The 20,695-nt window shown below is 40.8% G+C and overlaps 1 protein-coding gene across 4 annotated transcripts in view; it reads left to right on the plus strand.

The window, feature by feature from the left end:
* Window positions 1–407: 407 nt before the first annotated feature.
* USP24 (ubiquitin specific peptidase 24) overlaps window positions 408–20,695 on the plus strand; it is a 155,870-nt gene continuing 135,582 nt past the window's right edge. For all 4 annotated transcript variants that reach the window (XM_061411816.1, XM_061411818.1, XM_061411820.1 and 1 more), the window contains exon 1: window positions 408–916. In XM_061411816.1, the coding sequence (XP_061267800.1) occupies window positions 602–916 (315 nt within the window). In that variant the 5' untranslated portion in view covers window positions 408–601. The remainder of the gene's footprint in view (window positions 917–20,695) is intronic.

Consider the following 20,695-nt stretch of genomic DNA (forward strand, 5'->3'; position numbering starts at 1 on the left):
AGGGAACAGCCGTCAGCGCAGGGCAGGATCGCCGGCTCGGGGATGTTCCGCGCCGCGAGCTGTACTTCACTCCCGCCCCTCCCGATCCCGGGGGAACCTGTTGCCGGAGGAATGGGCGGGCGGCGGCGGCGAACCCTCCATCGCCTCCGCCTGGGCCTCATGGCGGCCCTTTCGACCTAGACGCTGCGCGGCACGGCCCCTCCCTGTTGCCTCTGTTTTTTTTTTTTTAAACGAAAGAAAGAAAAATCAGCCCCCAACCCTCACCCGTGACCTGCGGGCCCGGCGGCGGCTCGTGCGGCTTCCGGGAGCGGAGGCGCGGCCCCGCGGGCCGGAGGAGGCGGAGGCGGAGGAGGAGGCCAACATGGCGGCGCGCAGGGCTGGGCCGGGCCGCCGCCACTCCTGAGCGCCCCAGCGCCGTAGCTCGGCTCGCGGTGCTCACGCCCGCGCCCAACCTGGCCCGGCGGCCGCGGAGCGCGCAGCCCAGGAGCGCAAGGGCCCGCCCGGGCGCGGGGACGGCGCAGAGGCAGCGCCGCTGGGCCCGCCAGGCCCCGGACCCGCAGCTTCGCTGCTCGCCGGCCGGCGGGGCCCGGAGGCCGGAGCCATGGAATCGGAGGAGGAGCAGCACATGACCACGCTGCTGTGCATGGGCTTCTCGGACCCCGCCACCATCCGCAAGGCCCTGCGCCTGGCCAAGAACGACATCAACGAAGCCGTGGCGCTGCTCACCAACGAGCGGCCGGGCCTCGACTACGGCGGCTACGAGCCGATGGACAGCGGTGGCGGCCCCAGCCCCGGGCCCGGCGGGGGCTCGCGGGGCGACGGCGGCGGCGGCGACGGCCCCTCCCGCGGTGGGAGCACCGGAGGCGGCGGCGGGTTCGACCCCCCGCCCGCGTACCACGAGGTGGTGGACGCCGAGGTGAGGAGGGGCGACCCGTGACCCCCGTGGGAGAGGCTAGCGGGCTGGAGTTCCGTGGGGAGGGGACACACCCCACTGGGCTTGAAGTGCGGGGAGCGTGTGGAGCAGGGGAGGCACGGAGAAAGGGCAAATGGAGCACCGGGCTCGTCAGGACGGAGGTCAACGGACTGTGGTCAGGTAGGGAGTGGAGCCCATAGGGTAAGGGCTGATGAAACTGAATTGAGGATGCGGGGCAGGGCTGCGCGGCAGGGTGGGGAGGGGTCTCTCGGGCTTGAGCTGAGGTCACCAGCGGGGCAGGTCCGGGAAGGGGATGGGGAGGAGGGTCCAAAGCTGGCATCCCCGAGATGCGGGAAGATGACACATTGGCCTGGAGGGTGTGATGGGGGGTGGCGCGTGTTATCAGGCAGTCAGAAATGGGGTACTAGTAGACTAGGCAAGGACCCGAGATTTCGTGGCCCAGGGTTTCAGTGAAGGAGTCGGGGAAGGCACCAGGTTCAGAGTCAGAGAAAAAGTGGGATGGGCCAGCCAGGGTAAAGAAAGGCCTTTGCTGGGTCAGAGGAGGACTTGAGGTTACGATGGGATTTGGGTTTTAGCCAAGGACCAGAAAAAAGAGATTGGTCGGGGTCTAAAATGAAGAGGGACTGGGCAGAGGCCAGGAATGACAATAATTGATATGAGATGTGGATTGGGGCGTCATCGATAAAATCAGGTATTAAAGCCATGGGGATTAGACTGAGAAAGGTTAGAGATAAGAGGCCAGGACAGGAGTCAGAGCTGAGGAAGGGCTCGGCAGTGATGGGACCGGAGTTGGAATATGAAGCTGGGACCAAGTCTGGGTACTGGTCATTGATTAAGTCAGAAATGAGGGAAAGCTAGACCAGAGAAAGGGGTTGTAGCAATGAGAGTGCTCTGCAGAGGGACAGGGACAGGGTGGAAAATAGGGACTGGAGGAGTCTGTTAAGGAGAAAGGGCCTTCTAGGTGAATGGCTTTGATCAGAGATCTCAAGTCTGGGTGGAGATGATTCCTTCTGTTTAGTTTGAGATGTGAGCAAAGAACACGAGGGAGAAAACAGACTTTACCTCTCATTTTTTTTTAAAAAAAGTATCAACCAGAAGCAACAGTGTTGGTGAATAATTCTTTTGCAGAAAAATGACAGCTCATGATAGGGGTTTTGGTCCGATTTGCTGCATAGTACATTTCAAAGGTCCAGTAGAGTAGGTTGGCTTACCCTAGTGGTTTGGGTTTTTAAGTAGAGATGTGAATTTGGATAATTCTTAATGAAGCTAAGCCTCCTGAAAGGATTTTTTCATAAATAATATTCTGTCTTTTTTAGTCATATGCTTTGGCAGCATGGGCTGAAGTAGCTTGGGAAAGAAAATAGCACTTCAAAAAACTAGATTTCTTCACAAGATCTCTTTGGTTTCCAGACTTCCACACACTTGATTGATTGCCCTCTGTTACCCGGTAACTCAGCTGTATCATTGACTAGTGTATGGAAGTAAAGGTTGTAATTATTCCTACTTTGGGGGAAAGGTCCCATATAATTAAATCAGATCAGATCAGTCGCTCAGTTGTGTCCGACTCTTTGCGACCCCACGAATCGCAGCACTCCAGGCCTCCCTGTCCATCACCAACTCCCAGAGTTCACTGAGACTCACATCCATCGAGTCAGTGATGCCATCCAGCCATCTCATCCTCTGTCATCCCCTTCTCCTCCTGCCCCCAATCCCTCCCAGCATCAGAGTCTTTTCCAATGAGTCAACTCTTCACATCAGGTGGCCAAAGTACTGGAGTTTCAGCTTCAGCATCATTCTCTCCAAAGAAATCCCAGGACTGATCTCCTTCAGAATGGACTGGTTGGATCTCCTTGCACTCCAAAGGACTCTCAAGAGTCTTCTCCAACACCACAGTTCAAAAGCATCAATTCTTTGGCGCTCAGCTTTCTTCACAGTCCAACTCTCACATCCATACATGACCACTGGAAAAACCATAGCCTTGACCAGACGGACCTTTGTTGGCAAAGTAATGTCTCTGCTTTTGAATATGCTATCTAGGTTGGTCACGACTTTCCTTCCGTGGAGTAAGCGTCTTTTAATTTCATGGCTGCAGTCACCATCTGCAGTGATTTTGGAGCCCAGAAAAATAAAGTCTGACACTGTTTCCACTGTTTCCCCATCTACTTCCCATGAAGTGGTGGTACCGGATGCCATGATTTTCGTTTTCTGAATGTTGAGCTTTAAGCCAACTTTTTCACTCTCCACTTTCACTTTCATCAAGAGGCTTTTGAGTTCCTCTTCACTTTCTGCCATAAGGGTGGTGTCATCTGCATATCTGAGGTTATTGATATTTCTCCCGGCAATCTTGATTCCAGCTTGTGTTTCTTCCAGTCCAGCGTTTCTCATGATGTACTCTGCATAGAAGTTAAATAAACAGGGTGACAATATACAGTCTTGATGAACTCCTTTTCCTATTTGGAACCAGTCTGTTAAATAACTGTATTTAAATCGCTTTAAGAAATGAGCTTCTGTTTGCAAGCCCCCATCACTCTTCTTGTTCCAATTAGTTTTGACCCAGTTTTGAAATCAAGAAGAAAGCCACTGCTTTTTCTGAAGCTGCTTTTATAGTTCTTCAAAGTTCAGCGTATCCTCATTTTGTGAAAAAAATTTACTTTTTTTTCTTTTATCACGCCTTTTAATTTCCTGGAATTGCAAAATCAAAATAAATTGTAATGCTTGGTGGTACTTTAACATCCACGTTAGCTGCCCTGCCTGAACATTTAAACACTAAGAATTTTTGGCTTCCTTTCACATGAATGACAGGCTGAGGAGTCTGCTTTCACATAAAATCTAGAGAATCTATGACTTTGTGAAGACCCCTGTCAAGTTTTCATTTCCTCTTGACTTGTGGATTTGGCTCTACCATTTAATTTTGCAAGGTCAGAGTGGGAAGTGGGGGTTGCTACTGGTGCCTGAGGATGCTTTACCCAGAAGAAGACCACCAAGGATACAGGCACATGGGAACCTGGTGAGAATATTTAATCCAGTTGTTGCCTCTGTAGTTTTACAAATCTATTTGCATGCCGCTTGTGCAGTTTGTTGGTCATTCTTGTGGACAACGGGAACCTGAGGCATTTGATCTTGGGAAACAGGGAGAAGCGCTGATCATTGTTGAGCATCTATACGGTGTCAGGTGCTGTTAGGTGCTTTATACATTGTACTTAATCCCCAGTGAGGTAGTTAATAACATCACTGTTTTAGAGCTATGCTTAGCTAGTGGCAAAATCTGAATTTGAAACTGGTCTCTCTGACTGCAAAGACAGTGTGTTTTTCATTCTACTCAACTCATGGTTTAAGATTGAATTCATTTTAAGATAAAAAGGAAAAATAAAAAGGGAAAGAGACAAATTTGAGGTTCCTGTACAAGCTAGGAAAGATGTGGCTTGCAAGGGCTGAATCAACGCATTGGGAATAGGATAATGGATAGAATGAAGGGAGAATCCTACCTTTTTAAAGAAGACTTCAGAAATTAATGCTTAGTTTGTCTCCTTGGTTTTACATACGTAAGCAGGCAAGCCCCAAAGGGGCTTGTCAGCCTGTCATTCATGTCCCCACAGAGTCAGTTCATGAAAGAGATGGGACTAGGATCCAGGCCCGCTCACTCCAAGTCCATTGCACTCTCTCCCTATCAGCTGCCTGCCTTTCAAATGAAAAAGGGACAGGACACAGTTAAAGGCTGGAGAAAAGAAAGTGTAATAAACAAGGTAAAGATTGTCAGCTCTTGTATAATCTACTTGTTTTATTTCTTTAAAATGAGGTCCTTGGCTGAAATTATATAAATTTGTATTGGCCCAATAGGAAATTTCAGTTTCAGTGTCCTCTTAAAAATATTTGGGAATATACAGATCAAAATCCAATTGTTAAAAAAGAAAAAAATGATTGCATTTATTTTGTATTTGTCATTTGATAACAGGAACAGTCCTCTCATTGGGTAAGCATTTAATCCTTCCAGGTTCCAGGGCTGGGAACAGAATGTAGAGGTTACAGTCTGGTGGATCTTAGTGCAAGCCTCTAGCTTTACAAGAAGTGACTTCCCAAGGTCATGCAGTTAGGTCAATCAGTTTAGTAATTTGGGCTCATGCTATAATTAGGATTTGGTTTAAAAATTAAAATTTGGAAAGTAAAAGCAGTTAACTTCTGGTTCAGTAGCACCAAGGAGAATGCAGATAGAAAAGACTCAGATATCTAGTAGAATGCATAACACTGCACAGAAAGCCACTTTTTTAGATAATCTTCCAGTGACTTAAAGGTACTGCTTTGCAGAAAGTTGTGCTGGGTGTAGATGTGTATTAATTCTTGGTGTCTTGGCTGGATGGGATTTTGAAAAGTTCACCAGTTTTGATTTTAAATAGCATTACTTAACAACCTTTCCACAGCAGGTAGGAATCTGTTCTATTATTAAAGAGAGTGAGATCTCACAGCTGCTCCAAATAACTTATCCAGATGTTTAACACCCCCGGCTGTTAGAATTCTTCAGTGTTTCTTTTATGGTTAATGTCAGCCCCCCTGACCACTATTCAGGGCATGCCCCCTGGCTCTGCCCTCCTAGAGCTGGGACAGAGTTGGTCCTTTTAAGAACTGTGATCCTATCCAGAGAGTTAGAACCAGGAACCCTTTTAGGCACGTTTTAAAATTTAACACTTGTGCAATATACCTTACTTGTTACTAAGTTTCCTTGTTTTGTCTTTAGAAAATACTAAAATAGATTTTTTTTGCAAGGAGAGTTTTAACAGAAATACCTTAGTGTCAAGTTTCATGTTAATTCTTATTCCTAGAAGTGACATTTAATGCTGTGATCTCACTAATATTGTGAACTCCTTGTTTTGTTTCTGTTTAATTGTGAATAGTCTTCTGGAAATATTTTGTCAGAAGTATTTGCATGATTTCATTGCTTTTTTGTTAAAGAGCCCTAAAGTTGTCCTGCTAGACTATATATAAATCACATAAAAATCACATTAATTTGTAACTCCTTAACTTATTTTTGCCCCTTTTTTTTTCTTTTGGTATTAAGTGGGTAGTTATACATGAATTAAAATTATACATTGTATATTACATAATACACTAAGGTTTATATTAAAACTCGTGTCCTTTTTTTCCTCTAAAATACACAATTCTAGCTCATTTGAATGTGGAGTAAATATCTTATAAATAAATTTTTGTTATTTGTGATTTGAATATATGATTTACAGGTTCTGATCTACTGTGACTTGTTCAATTAGAAAATGTAGAATCTATTTATAAGTTTTACAGTTAAAAAAATAAAATAATTCCCAGGACTTCCTTGGCAATCCAGTGGTTAAGACTCTGTGCCCCCAGTACAAGGGGCAGCAGTTCCATCCCTGGGCTGGGAACTAAGATTCTGCATACCACAGGGCAAGGCCAAAAAAAGGGAAAAAAGAATTCCAAAATTCAGTTGAAAGTACGTGAAAAATAGGGACTCTGAAAGATTAATTTTGAAATAAAAATTTCTTTATAATCTAGTATATATGTGTCTCCTTTGCGAACTAGGCATATGAGTTCATCTGACTTGTAATTACGTGACCATTTGCTATTAGAATGAATGTAATTTGGCATGAAAGAAGTACCTTTTGTGTATCAGTGAGGCGTATTCTAGTGAAATCATAGTAGGTAGGGACAGCTTTATGCAACATAATAATCCTGTTAGCTTAAAATTTGAAACCAATAACAGTATTAGAAAAGTAAATGTTGTTTTAATAATTTGAGGAAAGAATTTCAACCGTAATATAACCTAAATAGCAGACATCAAGGTATTCCACAGCTTCGTGCTTACTGCTCAAAAAGCATATAACATGGATTTTATTTGAATTTGAGTGCAAAGATGAAAAATTGTTGCTTTTAATAAGAATTATTATATTCAGGAAGATTTGGTTCAGTAATAATTTTCCTGTCTGTGGAGTTCAGTTTTCCCAGAAGTTTTTTTTATTTGAAATACCAAAGAGAAATGAGAAGTAAAATATATAAGATTAAACCATTTCAAAACACCCTCATATTCCACATGCACTCAAGATCATGCACTTCACTCGTTTGTGTTTTAGTTTTTTTATTTTATTTATTGAATTGCTTTTGTTTTTGACTGTTCTGGGTCTTTGTTGCTGCTCACGCTTTTCTCCAGTTGCGGCAAGTAGGGGGGCTGCTCTAAAGTTGCAGTGTGCTGGCTTCTCGTTGCGGTGGCTTCCTTTGCTGTATAGCTCGGGCTCTGGAGAATGAGGGCTTCAGGAGCTGAGCGTGTGAGGTCGGTAGTTGTGGTTCACGGGCTCTAGAGCACAGACTCAGTAAGTTGTGGCGCGTGGGCTTAGTTGCTCCGCAGCGTATGGGATCCTCCCAGATCAGAGGTCAAACCTGTGTCTCCTGCATTGGCAGGTGGATTCTCTACCACTGAGCCACCAGGAAAGTCCTAGCTGTTTTGTCTTTTCTTTTTTAAACATAGTTCAAATAAGCTTTAATATTAGGTTTCCTGTCAAATTAGAAGTGTTTTGCAGTAGTCTAGACATGCGGTGATGAGCTGCTGGAGGCAAACACAGTAGTGAGAAGTGACAAGTAGCTCAGGGATGAAGGAGGAGACAGGAAGCTTTGAAAGCAAAGCCGTGTGTATGGAGTGATGTGCAACAGCTTTGTGTGCTGCGTGCCCCCGAGAGGCTGTTTTTACTGATGCCGCACTCCAGAAAAGGTTACAGTCTGTTCTGTTTAAGAAAGTCCAGGAATGTGTAATACATTTTACCACGGTTTTGATTTAAAAAATAAGAAAATAAGAAGAAGAAAGTTGGGCGTATAAAGAAGCAAGCATTGAGATACAAGGGACGTGTCAGCCTGAGACTTTCGCATTGTGGAGGCATTGCTAAGAAAGTTGTGCTTCACTTTCAAGAGTAGATGTTTTTTCTCACCTTCCTTCCAGGGAGTTTTAGTTTCTTTTTTAAGTTTGTATTTCTCGTTCTCATTATATTATAATAGGAATTTTTATTATTCAGTATTGAAATATTTTTCAGTCACAATTGAGTTGTAAAAATTTTTTCATAAGCTCATATTAGTAGTAGGTGACATTAGATTTGGTATATGTTTATTTGTTCTGAAGAAAAGAGCTAACACAATTAAGTTGGCATTTCATTTTGATAATCTTTACCAAAATTGAAATATTTTAGCCATGAAGCAGGAATCTTTAGCCATGAAGGTGGAATCTTTTTCTGGGGCTAAGTTGAAGATTTTATTTTTCTTCTTGGAAATAAGTAATATCTTCAGTGCCTTCCAAAGTCTTCTCACTTCTTAAGTTCCAGTATAGTTTGCTTTCTTGTAGTATCTGTTTCAGTTATGTGCATTGTGAAATTCAGTTGACAGCATTTGATATACTTTCACTTAAGTTTAAGATGTTTATGTTAGAAATATTTTATTTAGAAAATAAATATGATATATTCCTTATCAGTAGGCTTCCAAAATGGTTTCTGAAGTTAAAATCTTTTCCAGAAAGATTTGTTAGTCGCTGTTGCCAGTGCTTTTCAATTTCTACTTTGTCTTCTTTTAGAATCTAGCTTTCATAAACAGATCAAAATTTTTAGGCTTTTTTCCCCCCTTCTTTCCATTCCTCACTCATATTGGCAGTTTTGGTTGAAAATTGAATTGCTTTCTGCAATTTACCATTAGAAGCCTACTGTGTAGCATTGTAGTAGCAATTTAAATTAAAGCAATTTAAAATACAGATCCTAAAAAATATGAAGGTATTCCATACTGCCAATGGCAACACCATCTGTCAATTAGTTAATTTATTTAAAACTCCTTACTTTGTCTTCTTATCAAGTAGCCTGTTAATTCTAACCGTAAATATCTCTCCTGCCCCCGCTGTTACTGCTCTGGTTTTGTTCATGTCCCGTTCTTACTGTTTCTCTGTGCCACTCATGGGTACCAGAATGATCTTTGTAAAATATAAATTTTAGTTATGAGATAACCTTGCTTAAGCTGAAACTCCAGTACTTTGGCCACCCCATATGAAGAGTTGACTCATTGGAAAAGACTCTGATGCTGGGAGGGATTGGGGGCAGGAGGAGAAGGGGACGACAGAGGATGAGATGGCTGGATGGCATCACCAACTCTATGGACATGAGTTTGAGTGAACTCCGGGAGTTGGTGATGGACAAGGAGGTCTGGCATGCTGCGATTCATGGGGTCACAAAGAGTCGGACACGACTGAGCGACTGAACTGAACTGAACTGAACCTTGCTTAAAAATGTTTGGTGGCTCCTTAATTCCTGTAGGTAAAATCTGAACTCCTTTCTTTCAAGATCTCCATCCTTCTCCACCCCACCATGCCTCCTGCCTTCCAGTGCCATGTTCAGGGGCCATCTGTCCCCTCACTCTCCTCCCCAAACCTCAATAAGCATCTCTCTGGCTAACATGGATTTATTCTTCGAGATTACCTTGAATGGTGTTTCTCTTCAAGGCACGCTTGTCTCACCTGGCCACATTCTCCCAACGGCATTTTGTAGGTACACCAAGTAAAGACATGATCATATTTTAGCTAACAAAAAGGTGTATTTACATGTATGTATCTGTATTTCCACTGGACTTGAGGAACAGTAATATTTCTTTTTATCTCTGTGTCCCTGAGACCCCTGGCTCACAGTGTTTGACTAGGTAAATAAATGAATGGAGAAGGAATATCTTAAGGGAAATAAAAAATCAAATGGCATTTGAAAGAATATTAAACCAGGAATTTGGGAGATAGTACATTTCTCTTCAGGGTTCTGTTGATTGCTAACTATAAGTTTATTGGACAAGTCAGTTTGCCTCTCTGAGCCTCAGTTTTCTCGTCCGTGAAATGGGCATCTTGTACTAAATCTATGGTTAATTTTCATTCTTTAATCTATCTGAGAAGTTAAAAGCTATGAGGCCTTTCAGAAAATAGCATATGTAAATATACGCACTTGGTTTTCTAAATAAACTGATGCTAAACACTAATGGCTGTTATTTTTGGGTGATAGGGTACATAGGTACCCTATGTACCAAAACTCTTCTGTTTTACTGAATTAAAAAAAGATTAAGTTTTTAAAAAGTATATAAACTCTATTAAATGAAGACAAATCAAACTCTGGTGTCCATTAAAAATGAAAATAGCTTTAAAAATTGATTAAAGTATTTCATGATTCTTAGGGAAATTTTGCCTAGATTCTAAAATTGTTTTAAAACTTTGCAACTGAGGAAAGTTAAATATAGGAAGGGTTTGTGTTTTATGTAACTGAAAAACTGGAAAAAGTATATTACTTCCTAACATAAAATTGGGAACTTCTTTTTTAATCTAAATTTCATATTTGATTATATACTTACTAGATAGTTCCTAATTCTAGCTATAAGAAAACTGTCTCAGAAGATGTGGTTCAGCAGGACTTTTCGAATTTGAGTCACATTTTGAGCTTTAATGGAGCTTCTGTTTAGTCGCTTTTCCTGCCTTTCTCCTTTTCTCCGTGTTCCCCCCATTCCTCACCTAATATCTCCCGAGCATTTTGCCTTGTTGACTGATTTTAGAACTTCGTTATCTATGACTCAGGTATGTTTGGACTCACCTTTCGATTAACCTGCCAGCATTTAGAGACTCTCTGAGATCTATGACTCTGTCTTGGAAACAGCTGTTTTTAAAGCATAGATTTTGTTTGTTTAGCTTTGCATTGCCAAAGGGATGGAATAGAGATGCATACCTGGACAACAAGGCCTTCCCTTGTCACCTGTGATTTCTGGGGCTTGTAGCCCTGCTACAGGGAGGCCTGGTATGCTGCGGTCCATGGGCTTGCAAAGAGTCAGACACAACGGAGTAACTGAACTGAACTGAGCACTGCTATTCATGACTGTTGGGCTCTTGGTGGCTCCAGACTTAGCCTCATCTGCTGTTTTCAAGAAGACACGACTGACGTGACTTAGCAGCAGCAGCTGTTTTCAAGAAACAGTCCACTCACTTGACTCTTTTCGGTCATTTGTTCACCTTAATGTACTCTTCCATGTCTGCTTACTTATTTCTAAGAGAGCAAGACTGCTGTTTCTGGAATTTTTATTAAAATACTGGAAAAAAGAGTTCTTAGAAGAGTTCTCTGATTTATATTAAATAAAGATAGAAATCAAATTCCAATGATAAAAAACAGGCATTAAATACCCAAAGTGTCAGAGCAGCAAGACAGGTAATAGTCCATTACCTGTGTTCAATAAAACGCTTAAATCTACCTTCATTCAGTAGGTTTTTATTGAGCATTGAATGTGTGCTCGGCACTGAGTAGATGTTGGGCATACAGGAGTGAACCAATCACAGTCCCTTCCCTGTTACAGTTTCAAGGCTGATGGGTTTCCTTTGCTCTGTGTCCAATAAATTATAATGTTATAATTCAGAAAAGTAAGGCCTTGAAGAGTTGTGGGTTAAGTGTGAAGAGATTAGATCTCTCCAAAGCATTTGAGTAGTGCCTCAAGAATTTTTTTGTGATGTAATTTGATCTATAGTGGTATCCATTGCCAGGAAACCAAGTGATACTGTTTTTTCAAGTGTTATTTCTTTTAGTGCCATGGAATGTACAGAATTTGTATTTATTTACTTGTTGCATGTTTAATATTAGGTTAATGATTCTCTCAACTAGCACCTCTTTTAAGAATGGTGGTAATTATTTCAGCTAAATGTCATTATGTTTTGTCCTAAAATCAAATTTGTGCATTTTTCCCCCCAGGAAAGAGAAATTGCTCTAGAAACTGGCCTTTTTTTAGGCTAAAAATCTCTTATAATTGTTGATAATACCCCCAAAAAAAGATTGTTTTTAAAGCTAAATGAAAAACTTGTCTGTTATTAATAACATTAGGAATCCTTAGTTTATTATCAACATTTGTGTGTGTGGGGGGGTGTTTAGTTTTATGTTGGAGTGTTTTATGTTTTATGTTTACTAAAATACTATATACTTTTAAAATGTTAGTACTTTTCATTTTGTAAGATTTCCTTCTGCTTCATTTGAAATGTTTTTAAATGAAACATTTAAATAACAGTAGCAACAGATCATCCTATATTTCACTAGTTTGTATATCATATTTGATTTTGAGAGAATATCCATTGTCTGTTGAGCAATCAGTATTCTCAGTTATACCAGGCAAAAAATGTATGTGTAATATATAAAACGTGTACCGTAAAAAACAATTGGTTCATGAGATGTGTGCAGACATACTGACATCTGTAGAGAATAACAAGCAAGTCCTGTTTGCTTTTCATTACTTTGGGGTTTTTATGGTTGGAGTATAAAACATGTCTGTGATAAAGAAGTTCCAAGTATTTGTTAAGGAGAATCAACTATCAGAATCCATGCTGAGTTACCTTGGATTCACCCTATTCACAGTAATTTTAACATGGGAGAGAAATATCAAGAATACTTGGCAAGATACACTTTGTAAAACAGAGCAATTATCTGTAGAGCTGAGAATATTTTCTGTCCTCTCCTCTCTCTGTTCCAGTAAAAATGTTAAAAGTTGTAAATTTAAAGATTAAGGTTGAAGATGTGTTTCAAAGCTGGAAGAGACCATCGGGATCTTGTGATGTAACATCTCGTCAGTTTAGGGGTAAGGACCTTGACTCGGATCATTAGCAAAGTCAAGAAGGGAACTAGCTTTCCGCTTCTCAAGAAGCATTTTGTATACTTGACCAAACTGTCTTTCTGACATGAGGAAGTCTTTTACTGTAACTCATCTTTAGTATATTTAGTATATCCTTCCTCATAAGCTTGCTGTATCTTCATCACCACCATTTCCTTTGTTAGATACTAGTTTCAGTTAGGGGGCAAAAAGTTGACACTTGATTCATTTTTTCCCCCTTGAAGATATTTATCTTGTTTACCTTGCTTTCTCACTCAGCACTTTCTAATGTTAGCAGCTGTTGATAAGTTTATAAGAGGCGGTGAGGACTAAGGAGAGGAAGGTTGAAGAAGCGCTGTCATTTGTGAAGGAGCTGTGTCCATCTGTCTGCTTAGCGTCGTTGTAAACCTGACAAGCATTAGTGATCCCCTGCCTGAGTGTCCACAGTGGTACACGGGTACTGATATTTTAAAATAAGCTTGATAGTTAGTATATAAATTTCTTGAAATAACATATGCCTAATTTGTATATCTTTTACTTTCTTAAAACTGCCTTTTTGTTCTCTGTGTATCAAATACAGTGATTATCATAAATATCCACTCGGAAATATTATACATCTGTAGGTTTGAAATAAAAACATTTGGAATGATACTTTGAAAGGCTATTAATACTCTTAAAAACATGACACTTGCATTAATTATATATTTTAATGAATATAGAAATAAAACATAGTGTGTGTTGATTTACTCTTAGAGGATCCATTTTAAAAAATTAGCCTTAAAATATGCCAGGTTCTTTTATGACTCCCAGCCTATACGCATACTTTTCCTTCTACCTGGCCTGTTCCCCTCAACCTTCACTCCTAAGGAAAGGGGAATTCTCTTGTCATATTAGACCAGGAGAATTAGTCCAACAGCACTATGTGACATCAGTTTGATCCTTGTGGTTGATCCTTTCTCCACAAAGTAGATTTAACACAAGCTTGTAGTTGGCAGAATTAGATATTGAACATCCTCCTATTTCAGTCTCGTGAGTCCCATGAAATTCCAGATGTTAACCAAACCACATGTACCGTTAGATTTGCTATTGGTTTTCTTTTAGAGCTGATGCCTTCTATTCCACTTCCTCCTATTCAGTCTTCCCCTCTACCCAGTTAAAAGTCCCTTCTTGAGTTTGAATAGAAACCCTTACATACAGTGCTCAGTCATAGCATTTATCCCCTTGTATTGGAATTATTTATATATTTGTTAACCCAGACTGAATTGTAACTCTTTTGAGGTCAGGGTCTGATCATCTCCATTTACCACAAAGTCCAGGGAACACTTGACATTTGTTATTGCTCAGTCACTCGTTATGTCCGGCTCTTTGCAACCCCATGGGCTGCAGCACGCTAGGCTTCGCTGTTCTTCACCATCTCCCAGAGTTTGCTCAAACGCACGTCCATTGAGTCAGTGATGCCATCTAACCATCTCGTCCTCTGTTGTCCCCTTCTCCTCCTACCTTCAATCTTTCCCAGCATCAAGGTCTTTTCCAATGAGTTGACTGTTTGTATCAGGTAGCCAAAGTACTGGCACTTCAGCTTTAGCATCAACCCTTCCATGAATATTCAGGCTTGTTTCCTTTAGGTTTGACTGGTTTGATCTCCTTGATGTCCGAGGGACTCTCAAAAATCTTCGCCAGCAGCACAGTTTGAACGTATCAATTCTTTGGCCTTCAGCCATTTTATTCCAGCTCTCACACCTGTACGTTACTACTGGAAAAACCATAGCTTTGACCATACAGACTTTTGTCGGCAAAGTAACATCTCTGCTTTTTAGTACACTGTCTAGGTTTGTCATAGCCTTTCTTCCAAGGAGCAAGTATCTTTTAGTTTCATGGCTGCAGTCACCATCTGCAGTGATTTTGGAGCCCCCAAAAATACAGTGTTACTGTTTCCATTGTTTCCGCATCTATTTGCCATGAAGTGATGGGACCGGATGCTGTTATTTTCCTGTTTTGAATGTTGGTTTTTAGGCCAGCTTTTTCACTCTCCTCTTTCACCTTCATCAAGAGCCTCGTCAGTTCCTCTTTGCTTTCTGTCACAAGGGTGGTGTCATATGTGTATCTGTTGTTATTGATATTTCTCCTGACAGTCTTGGTTCTAGCTTGCGATTCTTCCAGTCCAGAATTTCACATGATGCACTCTGCACATAAGTTAAATAAGCAGGGTGACAATACACAGCCTTGATGTACTCCTTTCCCAATTCGGAAAGGAGTATGTGGTTGTCTGAGGGGGCCACGCTTGACATAGGAGGTACTAAATAAAAAAATCTGATCTGGAAAATAGTTTGCGTCAGCATTTTGGAACACATTTTCTTACATTCACGTACGTCAAGTAATGCTGGGGATGGTGCATTTATCAGTATAATAATGATTAATGATGTTACTGTTAATCCAAGTGAGTTTATTTTGAAGTAAAGCTGTGGAGACACCGTTCATTTTTTTTTTTTAACCCCTCCTTTCTTACCCCAGTTTCTTAAAGTGAATCTTGCCTGTAAAAACCTATACCGTAGCTTGAAGGTAAGAAGTATTTTGGTAGCCCTATAGCAGATTTCTGTCATGGTATTTTCATTGTTTTACAGTTTGTGGAGGGCTTCCCAGATGGGACAGTGGTAAAGAATCTACCTGCAATGCAGGTTCGATTCCTGGGTCAGGAAGACCCCCTGAGGAGGAAATGGCAACCCACTGCAGTATTCTTGCCTAGATAATCCCATGGAGAGGGAAGCCTAGTGGACTATAGTCCAGGGGGTCGCAAAGAGTTAAACACGACTTTGCATCTGAGCACACACACCACACACAGTTTGTGGCAACTTTTTTTGAACTGTTGCCAGTATCTTTCTAATGGACACCATTTTGGACATAATGCATTAAATGTGAAGCTGGTATTTGGCACCACTCCCTCTGCTTTGTATATTTTTTCTGTAGCGCATAGAAAAATACTGTACACAGGAAAGAACATAATGTATGATCGGTTCAGTTCAATTGTGTCCGACTCTTTGCAGCCCCATGGACTGCAGCGCACTAGGTTTCCCTGTCCATCACCAGCTCCTGGAGCTTACTCAAACTCATGTCCATCAAGTTGGTAATGCCATCTAACCATCTTATCCCCTGTCATCACTTTCTCCTCCTGCCTTCAGTCTTTCCCAGCATCAGGGTCTTTTCTAGTGAGTCAGCTCTTCGCATCAGGTGGCCAAAGTATTGGAGCTTCAGCTTCACCATCAGTCCTTCCAGTGAATATTCAGAGTTTATTTCCTTTAGGATTGACTGGTTGGATCTCCTTGCAGTGCAAGGGACTCTCAAGAGTCTTCTCCAACACCACAATTCAAAAGCATCAACTCTTCAGCACCCAGCTTTCTTTGTGGCCCAACTCTCACATCCATACATGACTTAGAAGAAACAAAGTTTTTTTTAGCCTTTGTAGGACTATTTACCAGTCTGTTCTTATTACATATCTTAGTTGAGCTCAGCCTCAATAAGGAGAAGATTATTTGCAGAACTGTCACTTCTGGAAAAGAAAGAAAAATAGGATACAGAATAATTATAATAGTAAACTGATTTTTAGTGTCTTTTCTGTTTCAGATTGTCCTATTTGTTTCATTTATTAATATAATAATGATTAATGATATTACTATTAATCTAAGTGAGTTTATTTTTAAGTAAAGCTATTGAGATGCTGATTGGTTTTTACCCCTCCTTACTTACCCTAATGTAAAAGGAAAAAAAAATAGCTGTGTGTAAAAGTAGGAAGAAGAAGGAAACAGTAGTATGGGAAGCATTTATGCATCACTGAACAAATGTTTGTTGCATGCCTTTGTCACTGGTCTGGCTGCTTATTGCTTCTTACTAGCTCGTAGCCTATTGCAGTGATCCTGAAGGGTGGTAGGGGTAATCAGCAACAGATCAGGTTGTGTTTTCAGGATGACTTGTCCTCAGCAGGGCCCCCAGCTATCTCAGGAGTGGAGAGGATTGGGTAAAAGTACTTAATAAAGCTTTAGAAATATCAATAACCTCAGATATGCAGATGACACCACCCTTATGGCAGAAAGTGAAGAGGAACTAAAAAGCCTCTTGATGAAAGTGAAAGAGGAGAGTGAAAAAGTTGGCTTAAAGCTCAACATTCAGAAAATGAAGATCATGGCATCTGGTCCCATCACTTCATGGGAAATAGATGGGGAAACAGTGGAAACAGTGGCAGACTTTATTTTTCTGGGCTCCAAAATCACTGCAGATGGTGACTGCAGCCATGAAATTAAAAGACGCTTACTCCTTGGAAGGAAAGTCATGACCAACCTAGATAGCATATTCAAAAGCAGAGACATTACTTTGCCAACAAAGGTCCGTCTGGTCAAGGCTATGGTTTTTCCAGTGGTCATGTATGGATGTGAGAGTTGGACTGTGAAGAAAGCTGAGCGCCAAAGAATTGATGCTTTTGAACTGTGGTGTTGGAGAAGACTCTTGAGAGTCCTTTGGAGTGCAAGGAGATCCAACCAGTCCATTCTGAAGGAGATCAGTCCTGGGATTTCTTTGGAGAGAATGATGCTGAAGCTGAAACTCCAGTACTTTGGCCACCTCATGTGAAGAGTTGACTCATTGGAAAAGACTCTGATGCTGGGAGGGATTGGGGGCAAGAGGAGAAGGGGATGACAGAGGATGAGATGGCTGGATGGCATCACTGATTCGATGGATGTGAGTCTCAGTGAACTCCGGGAGTTTGTGATGGACAGGGATACCTGGCATGCTGCGATTCATGGGGTCGCAAAGAGTCGGACACGACTGAGCGACTGAACTGAACTGAAGCTTTAGAAAAGGTGTGTGTGCTTTAGCCAATGACAAATCCAATGTGTATGTAATTTGATTTGTATACTAGATGTATTTTTCCAAAATTTTTATCTTGAGCGATTTCCAGCCTACAGAAAAGTTGGAAGAACAGTACAGTGAATACTTGCATACCTTTCACCTGGATTCAGCATTTACAAACATTCTGTCACACTGACTTTATCTCACTTTTCTCTAAAGACAAACACCTACACACACACACACATTTTTTACCCTGAACCTTTTGAACCTAAGTTGCAAAAACATTGTCCAACAGAAACACAATAGCATTGTCTCAACCAAAGGAATTTAACAATACATTAATATTCTGTACTATTTGGTCCATATTTAGATTTCTCTACTTGTACCAAAAATATCCTTTATAGATGTTTTAAAAAACAGTCCAGGATTGAATCAAAAATTATCATCTCATACCTGTCAGAGTGACTGTCATCTAAAAGAATACAAATGACAAACATTGGCAAGGGTGTGGAGAAAAGGGAACCTTTGTCCATTGTTGATGGGAAGGTAAATTGGTGTGGCCACTGTGGAAAACAGTATGGAGGTTTCTCAAAAAGCTGAACATAGAACTACCTTATGACCTGGCAAGTCCACTCTTGAGTATATATCTGGGAAAAAAAAAAAAAAAACACGCTGATTTGAAAAGATACATACGTGCTGATGTTCATAGCAACATTACTTACAATTGCCAAAGTATGGAAGCAACTTAAGTGTCCATCAACAGATGAATAGATAAAGGAGATGTGTATATACACACATATACATATATACAAAGAAATACTACTTAGCCATAAAAAAGAATGAAATGTTGCCAATTGCCATAACATGGATAGACTTGGAGAGCATTATGCTAAGTGAAATAAGTCAGAGAAAGATATACTGTTATGATACTACTTAAATGTGGAATCTGAAAAGTAAAACAAACTAGTGAATATAACAACAAAGAAGTGGACTCACAGATAAAGTGAACAAACAGTGGGGAGAGGAGACGGGAGGGGCAACATAGGCGTAAGGGATTAAGAGGCATAAACTATTAGGTATAAAATAAGCTGCAAGGATATATTATACAACATGGGAGTATAGCAGATATTTTATAATAACTATAAATGAAATATAACCTTTAAAAAAATCATATGATAAAGTATTAGGCCCCATATTAAGCACTTCAGATGTATCATTGTGTTGGAGAAAAGTACAGGATTGAATAAAAAATTATGCGTTGCATTTGATTATCATATCCCTTTAATGTAGATTCTGGAATAGTCTTTATATCCTTTTAGTCTTTTGATATTGACATTTTCAAAAATAACCCAGTTCTCATCTCGTATTTTTAAAAGATTTTATAATTGAATCATTTTAAATATACAAGAAAGTTTTATCATTGTCTATTAAGGTAATAAGGAAAACTGAACAAAAATATTAACTTCCTTCATGACATAACTTGTTTCTTTTTAATAAGACTGTACTTACAGTCATCTTTATTTTGATCTTTTATAGAATTTTAGCATTTTTAGAGCCAAAGAAGGATCTTAGATCTATGGGTAAATGTTTTCATTTTAAAGATGATACTAAAATTAAGTGTGAAGATATGAAGTCTTACATAAGACTGTGGTTCCCAGCTAGGGGATACTTAGTAATGTCTGGAGACCTTTTTGGTTGCCACAAGAAGGGAATTACTGGCACATAGTAGGTAGAGGCCTGGAATGTTGCCATACATCCCACAGTGCATAGAACAGCCCCCTCAGCAAAGAATTACCCACCCTAAAATGTCAGTAATGCCAGAGTTAAGAAACCCTGGTCTAAAATCCTACAGCTAGTGGTGAGCTTAAACCAATGTGTCTTCGCCCTCAGTTCTGTGTTCTTTCCACACACAAAACATACAGTGCCTCACTTTGGCTCCCTGTTGTTCCCCTGGCTTCATTCTCCGTTTCTGCACTCTGAACCTTTTTTGTTAAGCCTAATGCATTTCTTTATGCCTGTAAGGATTAAGGTGAATTAGAGCATATTACCAGAAGAGCATGGAATATCTTTTTAAAAGAGAAGTATAAAAGTGTTTTCAGTGGAGTTTTGTTCCTGTAAGCAAAAGTGTGTGCAGAATAACCTTTTGAGAGCAGTTTAGATAACCATAACAGATCTTTACTTTGTTTATTTGATGTTTGCATTTGCAGAGCATTTTTACATACATTATCTTACTTAGTATTCACAAAGCCCATTTTTAGTTACAAGCAAGCAAATGTCAGTCTCCTTTTCACAAGTGTAGAAATGAAGGATCACAGAAAATACTATATCCCATCTGACTGTGGTCTGGTAGGTATTAGTTAAATTTACATGGAGAGAGATTTCAGTTGAACTTTTATCTGTGTGAAAAAAGGAACAGGCAGCCTTAAAGTGTCATAGGCTTTTGGTTACTAGACCTATTTAGGCAGAAGGACATTTCTGAGGGTGTGGAAGGCAGATTCTTTACCGTCTGAGCCACCAGGGAAGCCCAAGAATACTGGTGGGTAGCCTATCCCTTGTCCAGGGGAACTTCCCTACCCAGGAATTGAACCAGGCCTTCCTGCATTGCAGGTAGATTCTTTACCAGCTGAGCTACAAGGAAGCCCCCAGCTTGTTGAGTAACACAATCCAGTTAGGGCCGCACAGCTGTAAATAGGTAAAGTTTAATACAACTCAGTATTTGTTGTTACGGAAATAGAAGAATGTGCTTTAAATATGCCACACTCTCTGGTGGTAGAGATTCTCTAGGCCTAGAATCCTTTTCCCCTTCTCTTTCATTTCCTAAGTATTTATTAGATGCTTAACATTCATTCATTCATTCATTCACCAAATATTTATTGAGCACCTACTCAGTATCGAGGGCTGTTGATGCAACAGATAAAGCAAAAATTCTGCCCTGGCGGAGCTTGTATTCTGGCTGAAGGAAGACAGACAGCAAACAATTAAGTGTAGAAAGTTAGATGGTGAGTGCTATAGAAAAAGATGAAGCAAGGAATGGGGCCGAGAGCATGCTGGCCTGGGGAGGGTATGCCTTTTAGATGAGATTCAGAAGTGAAGCAGAGGGCAGCTCCTCACTGGAGCCCTGGAGGCCACTGAAACGGCCTTTTTGTCAGAATGGAGTCGAGCATCGAGGGTTCCGAGCAGGGAGGTAATGTGATCTTACGGGAAAGATCCAGAGTTTGTTTTCAGATGTGTTTATTTAAGATGCCTAGTAAATATTCCTAGTGTAGATGTCAGAGGAGACATTGGGTAAGTGCC

This window comes from Bos javanicus, chromosome 3, assembly GCF_032452875.1.
Source record: "Bos javanicus breed banteng chromosome 3, ARS-OSU_banteng_1.0, whole genome shotgun sequence".
Taxonomy (NCBI): Eukaryota; Metazoa; Chordata; class Mammalia; order Artiodactyla; family Bovidae; genus Bos; species Bos javanicus.